The sequence below is a fragment of the Charadrius vociferus genome, unplaced genomic scaffold (assembly GCF_000708025.1).
Source record: "Charadrius vociferus isolate BGI_N301 unplaced genomic scaffold, ASM70802v2 scaffold163, whole genome shotgun sequence".
Classification (NCBI taxonomy): domain Eukaryota; kingdom Metazoa; phylum Chordata; class Aves; order Charadriiformes; family Charadriidae; genus Charadrius; species Charadrius vociferus.
This window is the reverse complement of record NW_009648332.1, coordinates 14,506,187-14,514,814: the sequence shown is the minus strand read 5'-3', so window position 1 is coordinate 14,514,814 and position 8,628 is coordinate 14,506,187. Positions and strand designations below refer to the sequence as shown.

The following is an 8,628-nucleotide window of genomic DNA, read 5'->3' as shown; positions in this document are numbered from 1 at the left end:
TGCTGGAAGACTGAAGAAACTGAAATAGTGCATATTGCAAAAACAAAAAGCAAGAACTGAACCCAGATCGTGTCTCTGAACTTTTAATTGATAGAGTCTGGAAAATACCAGACAACAGAATTCACTTGATGTGAAGAGAGTATCAGGAGAAATATGTAGGAAAGTTGAAGACATTAAAGGGTAAAATAGGAAATTTTGCTCTTGTAGTTTTGTTAAGGTTTAATTTTTCTAATATCAACACTGTGCTGTAATTTTTAAGTGTGTGTTACTTTGTTTTCTAAATAATCGTGAAACTTCACAGTTGACAGAGTTTTTTTATTTTTGCTTGCTGGACATTAAGCCATAATAAACAAAGTACATTGTTGATTATTTACATCCTCTTTACCATTTTTATTGGTTTGGTTTGGTTTTTTTCCCCAAAAAATAGTTTTAGCATTTTTTGTACTACTGACTGGTAAATGTACTTACCTTTTGCTTTTCTTTTTTTTCTTTTTTTTTTTTTTTGATAGCTTGCACAGGCATCTTGTCGAACACTTAAATGCAGAAATAGTGCTACATACTGTCACAGATGTTACTGTAGCTTTGGAATGGATACGATCAACATTCTTGTACATTAGAGCCTTAAAAAATCCAACTCATTATGGTTTGTTGGGGTTTTTTTAATTGATCTAAATTATGACACTAGGATATGTTAGATCCGTATTATTTGTTTGTTTCTTTTTCTCATTGACTATTATTTCATAAGGGGTTGAAAACAAGATGTGTAATACGGCCTGTAACATTTTTAGGAACAACAGTTTCAGTTGCTTTAATATAAGTAATAGGAGTTTCAGCATGGTATAACATTTAAAAACTATGAAGAAGGCATTTATAGCTTCATAATGATGTATTTCTTTTGATCTTAACACACTGGACCATGTGTTAATGCAGTATCAGGCCATAACGAACATTTCAGCATTGAGTATGTAATCTGCTGCTAAGAAAAAGATATTGTCTAGTATTTCATAGTTTTTCTAAAACAAAATTTCAATAATCTTAATGCTGGTGTCTTCAGTTTGTCTTGTCCAGGGCAGCCTCTCAGTCCCCAGCCCTGACCACATCTTTTTTTTTCCTGGCCACTTGCTCTAGACATGATTAGGAAGTCATTGGGCACTTGCTAGAGACAATTTTTTTTAAGGATTTATATGTGTGACTGGAACATAGCGCATCTGGTACTTGAATGTTATATCTGGTAATTAATGTTACAATTTAGGTGGCTTCTTGGATCTTAAAATAGGAATACTCTATGTGTGAAGTAGCTCACTGGTGTTTCTGCAACTTTTAGGACTCTGATATTTTACATAGGGGAATATCTGCACCTTTTACCTTTGCACATCTGTTCTAATAGCCACATATTGGTACTTGGATACTTAAACTACGTAAGGCTTTTGACTTGTTCCCAGTATAATAAATATTTACAAATTTTTCACTTCGGGGTGTTTGTCTGGCTTCCAAAAATCAGCAAATCAGTTTTGATGGGTAATGATATTGAGAAGGAATTATATCATTGTATTAGGTTAAAAAGTCTTTTGTCTTTTCATGAAGGTTTTTCGTCTGGATTGGATAAAATTGGAATTGAAGCAAAATTACAAGGTAAGTGGCTATTTATCTTTTTTCAGTAAAATGTTATGTCTTAGGGCAGGTTCATCCATGTTTATTATATATCTCCATTAATTTCAATAGATCCATTCACAGAACAAGTATAATTTACTATGTTGTGCTGTTGATTTTATTTAATTATTAATACTTTTGAAACATTACATTTTGACTGGTGGAAAAGTTTTTCTTGTATAGAGGAAAAAAATCTAATGCCTTTACCTACCTCATCTCTGTATACATACTCAGAAATACAAAGCAGAGCATTTTAATTTTGATTGCTTGTCATTCTTCCTAATTTTCCTTTGATTGATCTCATTTGCTTTCATTAATTTCTGTTACTATACTTTCAAAAAAGCTCTTTTCAGAAAATGTCATCTTCCCTTCATTATAAATTTAGCCTTGAAAACAAAGGATGTAAAATGTAAACATCTTCGCCTTGTTCAGAAACAATTTAAAAACCGCATGATTATAGCATGTTAGGCAGCAATAATAAAGAGCAGGTGGAGAGAGAGAACACGTTATTTGTTGTGATGGATATTTTTGCATTGGTCATTCAAAAATGCATAAATAATGTGAAAAAGGAACTCCAGAGTGTGGCAGCTCTTGTCCAGTGATGGACTCAGTGAGTTGGGGGATAGGGGCAAATCTTATAATCCTTGGTTTTGTACAGGTAAGTCACAGTATTCGTATAGATTTGCTATTCAGACAGCTGGACTAGTATGATCTGAGAATTCCACTCTCTGACCATGACATTTTGCATTGGAGATGTACGTGCTACTGTATTGTTTGCTTGTTACCTGGAATTTGGCCCTTACGGACTGAATTACTCGTTTTGCTTAGGGGCATCAAGGGAAGACTTGCAGTCTTTCGAAGATTTCTGTGCATTAAGCATTCCATAGAATATGAGTCATGTCTCAGATGTATGGATTCAGTAGATCCTGTTGAGAATTATTTTGCTATTTTAATTCCAAATTTAGTCTTAAAATTTTCATATGAATAGTAACTGCATAATGGCAAAGAACTAAGAATCCGAATACATAATTAAGAAATTGCATTTGCTCTTCAAGTGAGCAGTAATGTGAGGATGAGGCATGCAACTTTACAGATACAAAAAAAAATGGCAGCACCATGTTTTTCCTGTAATACGGTAAAAATTACTGTAAGACTACTTTTAAGAGGCTTTTTTTGCTAAGACTTGAATAAAACCCCATTACTGATTTTATTTTATTTTTTTAAATACTGCTTTTTAGTTATTTACAGTTCCATCAGAAAACATACAGCTGACTAAATAGTTTGGAAATCAGTGCCTCTCATCTTTAAATATGGAAATAGCATACAACAATATTTATTTATTTTAATGTAAGTTTTCTAGTAATCCAAAATAACTATATTAATAAAAGACTACTTGCTAAGATTGTAAATGGAGTTCTGCAAATCTACAAATGCAGCTTTCTCTTTTCAGTGAAAATCCTCATGTCCATCATAACTCTGTATATTTGTATATGTAGACCATTCAGAACTTAAATATCTGAAGGGGGCCCTAGTACGAGAACATAGACTGACATATGCCCTGAAATTTGTAGAGCCAATACTTGGACTCTACTTATCCATTTATTAAATTTTACACAACTGTGTAGAAAAATGTATGATTGATGTTGGGCTTGGTGGAACTATGCTGAGGCTGTTTATTGTGTAAGGGTTTCAAAGGCATGTCTCCAGGAATGCGCTTAGTATATACACTACTGCTTGAAGTCTCCAAATACAAGAGACATTCACTGTGACTTGCTGATAGGAAAAAAGAAAAGGAGTACTTACCTGTAAGAAAAGTTACTTTGTTCATATGCTTTTTCAGTTGTTTTCTACCTTTTCCTGTCTTTTAGATCAGGGCGATTCTTTTTTTAGAATGTAAGTTGAAAGGAATGGGGGGAATGAAGCATGTTACTACCTAAATAAGCCTTTATGGGAGAAGGCGTGGTTTGAAATCACCTCTACAGATAGTGCTAGGGTAGAAGGCTTCACTTACAAATGCTTTTTAGGTGCGGATTATATTTCCTTGAAGTGCTCTGATCTTAAAAACAACCTCCTCTTAAAGTTCTTACAGAAACTAACTCCTTTTACCCGCACACATGAAATATTTTATAGTAATGTATATAGCTATTTATATTTTCATACACTTCATGTGCAATGTGAATGATTTCTGGTTGATGGGAACTATCACTTTGAGTGCTTTCCCAACTTACTGTTAAATTTTGAACATTGTATTAATGTAATTTTTGCCTTTTAATTACCTTGATTTAGAAAGTGAGAAAAACAAAACACTTAGTTCATCCTTATGCAGATATCCAACAAAATAGGTTTTGTGAAGTAAATACAAATGCACCTGATACATAATGAAAATTTCTGATGAAGGATTCATAAATACCTGTGGATATTTGAAATTTCAACCATTTAAGTGTTAACACTGTAGCGGAAAACTTTTGCATAAATACTGTGGACTTTCTGGTCTGTCATTCAGAATTGAATATGGCAGCCTGTGTTCTGTGCATCTAGTTTCATTTACTTTGTGGTTTTTGCTTTACTAAAAAAGAGTTGGGCTGTGCTGTACCAAGTATGTTTGAGTGAGCTTTCCCCAGGCAGAAGTTAGCCACCAACTTTAGTAGAAGCAGGATCATATTCTAAAACCTGTACTTGACCTCAGTGGAACTGCTTTGGCATACATTCATTGCAATTTGATGATAATATTTGTGGTTTGTACATATGTAAGTTTTTCTGCATGTACTAAAAATACACATATTTTCAAATTGTTGACAGAACTGTGTTTGAAGAACTTAAATGATTTATCATCTTTTGATTTAATCAGGATGGATGAAGCAAATAATTTCAAACCAACAGGTAACAGGTTTTTAAAAATAAACTCCTTTTCAGAAGTGATCTGAGATAGTAGTGAACTACAAAGGGTCACAACTATTTTTGTGACCCATTAATAGGAGTACACAAATGTAGTAGAGAGTAGAATCTGAGAGATTGCTTGCCTAGAATATATGAGCAAGTTTCTTTAACAAATCATGGAAGTTCATTCTCTTAATGTTGATCCATGAATGGATCTTCTCTGGTTGCTGGAAATTTTGTTGCAGATTAAGAAAAAATTACACAATATTATCACAGGATAGTTGGATGTAACACAGTGCAATGAAGGACAGGTTTTATCAATAACTGCTCTTCTCTACAGTCCTCTGCTAGAGGTGTCTGTCTTCTCAGCAACCACAGTCAGAGTCTGCTATTTTAGTGTAAATTCACCTCTATTAGAGAAAACTAACTGGTTTGTGTTTCTTTCTGCCACTCTGGTGTGGTCAGTAATATCTGTCAGACAGCTGGGGGCAAGAACATATCAAGTCAGTGGTGGTAAATTTTATAAAGCACTGTAATAAGAAAATTAATTCAATTTTGTGACTTAAAAATACACTAAAAATATGTGGCATATTTATTTTTTTAAGGTATATTCTTCTTTTACAGAGACTGGAAGATTAATGGCATGGTATTATATTGCATTTGATACGGTGAAACGATTTTTCACAATTAAGGGAACAGAGACTATAAAGGAATTGGTAATTTAACTTTTTAAAGACAATTCACGTATGTTCAAATTGATTTTAAACAGAATCAAAGATAAGCAGAAGTTTTTATTTCTTTTAAAAAGCTCAGAATTTGTTTATATAAAGGATAAGGTTTTAGAGAATCCATCTGAATAAATCCACATGGAGCATTTTTGAGGCTTTGTACTCTGAGATCTTTTGATTTCCAACTCTTTCTCCCCTCGTTAACCTTGCTAATGAAGATATAAAGTTGCTGAAGCTGTTCTGTTTATGTATTAAACATTGTATTGGTTTGTGGTTTAGTAGTTATTTTTTATTGGAAAAAAACATCTGCATGCAGAGCAGATTTTACTTTTAAAGGAATGTTATTGTCTTTCTGTTTTAAGTAATTTTCCTCTGTCAGGTAACAGGTTGTTATGGCTACTGTTAAGTCACAAAAGATGCTTTGTTTTCAAGCAAATACTAGGGTAGAACAGATTGGCCATGAAAAAAATAGAATGCCTGTTCTCCCATGGCTACCTTTGTTATCACAGTATGGAGAAAGTAAAGTGAAATACATAACAGATATGTGTTATCATCAAACTACTGATATTTGCCTTGTATGTCATAAAGTGTTAGCAGTGTGGTTGATTTTTGGATAATTTCTAGTGGGATAGTAATGTAAATACTGAAAGAAAAATATTGCCCTTGTGTTATATAATAGCCTTTATAGGAAGGTGAAAGTTGGTCAGTATTAGAAAGAACTGATTGACCGTTTTTTCATGGTCATAGTGTTAAGAAAACCAAATTTTGTTTGAAGTGTTCTTTAAAAAAAAAAGGTTGGAATAAGTGGTAGGAAAATGGCAAAGAAAAACAATTAAAAAGTTAAATTGTTACAGATTACAATGATCTCCAACTGTGCAGAGTTTCTGGATGTCAAGTTAAGAACAAATGAAAAGAAAATACTGAACACTTTGAATAAAGACAAAGACAAAATAACTATCAGGTATAAAAAAGTAAATACATTGGAAAAGGAAAGTATCTTTTTAACAATAAATAAAATGAATAGCAAAAAATATGTTTATTTTCATGCACAGGTTTCCAATGGAGGGGAAGATAAAAACAAGAGAAATGAAAATAAACTGGTAAATACTATATTGTATTGTTACTTCTTATTGAAAAGTTGTCATTTTCTGGCTGTTGAATTCCCTGCTTAAATTTGTATCATTTTATGGAGACTCAGATCTTGCATTTAATTTTTTCTATTCTGAATTTTGTTTTGTTTTCCAGTAGAAACTTTTATGTTGTTATACTTTGCTTACAATATGGCTTATATACCAAAAACTATTTTTTTCCAGTCTTATTCAGGCTCAGCTGGGATGCATTCCTATTCAAGACTTTACTTTGACACAAGATACTGGCAGAATATTTAGAAATGGCTTAAGAGTTACTAGATGTATGGTAAAATTTAATCCTTTTTTGGTACATACCATAATAAGCTATGTTTCATGTGATTAATACAACTCAATCTTGTTTTTACAGGGTTATCTGACTTTCTTGCATCATGTAAGAACAACTTTTCCGCTTTATTAAACTCTCTGATTTTAGCAAAGTGTTTCAGGTGCAAACTTTGGGAAAATTCACTTCATGTGTCTAAACAATTGGAAAAAATTGGTAGGTACTAGTCAGAAATTGTGAAGGTGCAATCTGATACAGAATCAAAACTCATAATTAGCCTGCTAATTTCTGGGGTGTCTGCTTACATAGTTAAATGAGTCTCCTAATTACTCATTTGCCACAATTGAGTACCACAGTTGTCGGAATAGTCTGTCATGATAAAAGTAGAAGTAATCAGTTTAGTAATTTTCTTCAGACTTTCAAAGTATTTCAGAGTTGTTCCTTTTTCTTAATGTTCATCTCCGTATCTTGGGCATATTCCACATTTGTCTGATTGCATATCTCTGATGGGCTATGCCTTCCTTTCCAAACAGCTGTCACTGTAGGTCCTATTACTTATACGCACAAAAGCCCTTTAATTTGCATTGACATGGATAGCGCTCATGAAGTAGAAAGAAATTTACTGTGCATTAGGTTCTTACACACATGAGGATCACAAGTTTCTAATAATCTTCTTCCTATCACTGTGTCTTGTGACTTCATGAATTGGCTGGAAGTACAGACTTGTCATAGTTATTTTAAAAGGCGTTCAGAAATTTTGGAATCTGTATTAACAAAATGTCGTTATACTTGTTTGAGGTAATAGTATACCTTCCTGCTTTGATATCTGGTCTTACCTTCACGCTTTCAGAATTCACTGTAGTGTTCTCTGTATTTCTTCTTTAAAGATATATCTATGCTGTACAGAACACTATAGTACAGAGATCTGCAAATTAGAGAATAGCTAAGCAGAAGATCCCTGTGGTACAGTACATTACAGCCTTGCCAGCTCAGGTGCAGAAGCTGTATTGCTTCATTCATGTGGAATCAAAGTAAGGCACAGGGCTTGTTAGCTTGTGCACAGCACAGTACATTGTGGTGGGAACCCCTTTCCACTACTTCTGGATCTGTGCTGATGTGTGCACGGTCATCTGAGGAGTCTGCATCATGTTCAGCAGCATTTCTAGGGGTTAGGATAAGTGGAATAAACATGGCATTTGCAGTGTAGACAAATCCTTTCCTGTACACTATATGCAATAGAATAAAGACAGTTTTAGTTTTTTAATAATAGAAGTGCTATATATACACACATCTCTGTCCTGTTTTCCTTTTTCTTTTTCTTTTTTTTTTTATTTTTTCCTATGCTGTCATTGCTCTTGCAGTATATGTTACAATGAATTGCTAATTTTCAAAGTTCTATTTGTTCTGCTTACAGGCTTCTTTTGAACCATCTGCTGACAGTTCACTCTCTTTTCCTGAATCAAATATTGAATTGATGCCTATATTATGATGTCTGATTCTTGACCTCTGTCACGCTATGGCAGCTAAGCCTATTCTTTGTCTTTGTGAAGTGAATTTTTTGACCTCACTGTAATTTACTGATACCATGTAACATACTCAGAAATCCCTAATTTTTAAACTCTTACCTCAGAATGTTATTTTTTGTATCCTAAAATAAGCCTTAGTAATCAATATTTCCTTTGTAAGAGTAACTATTCTTTAACTGACATTTGGCCTTACTGAGACTGAGGATTCAGTTGAATTCGTCCTGCATTTCTACAGCTATCTCAATTTGTTACTCTTGTCCGATAATGATGCCCCCTTTTGTTGCTGTATGAGATGCTTGATTTCTGTTTGCCTGTTCTGACAGACAGGATAATGATCAGTTGCCATCCAGGATTTTGTCACCTTTACTACTTGTTCAGTTTAATTTCCACCTCAATTTTTTTCTTGCTCAGAAATAAAGACAGAGACAAAGCCT

The 8,628-nt window shown here is 33.4% G+C and overlaps 1 protein-coding gene across 1 annotated transcript in view; it reads left to right on the top strand.

Annotated features, from left to right (window-relative positions):
- Positions 1-8,628, top strand: part of HFM1 (HFM1, ATP-dependent DNA helicase homolog (S. cerevisiae)) — a 46,884-nt gene that overhangs the window by 26,704 nt on the left and 11,552 nt on the right. Inside the window, 8 exon segments of the mRNA XM_009884889.1 lie at positions 510-643; positions 1,585-1,632; positions 4,450-4,530; positions 5,152-5,243; positions 6,110-6,216; positions 6,308-6,355; positions 6,569-6,666; positions 6,753-6,884. Coding sequence (XP_009883191.1) covers positions 510-643; positions 1,585-1,632; positions 4,450-4,530; positions 5,152-5,243; positions 6,110-6,216; positions 6,308-6,355; positions 6,569-6,666; positions 6,753-6,884 — 740 coding nt within the window.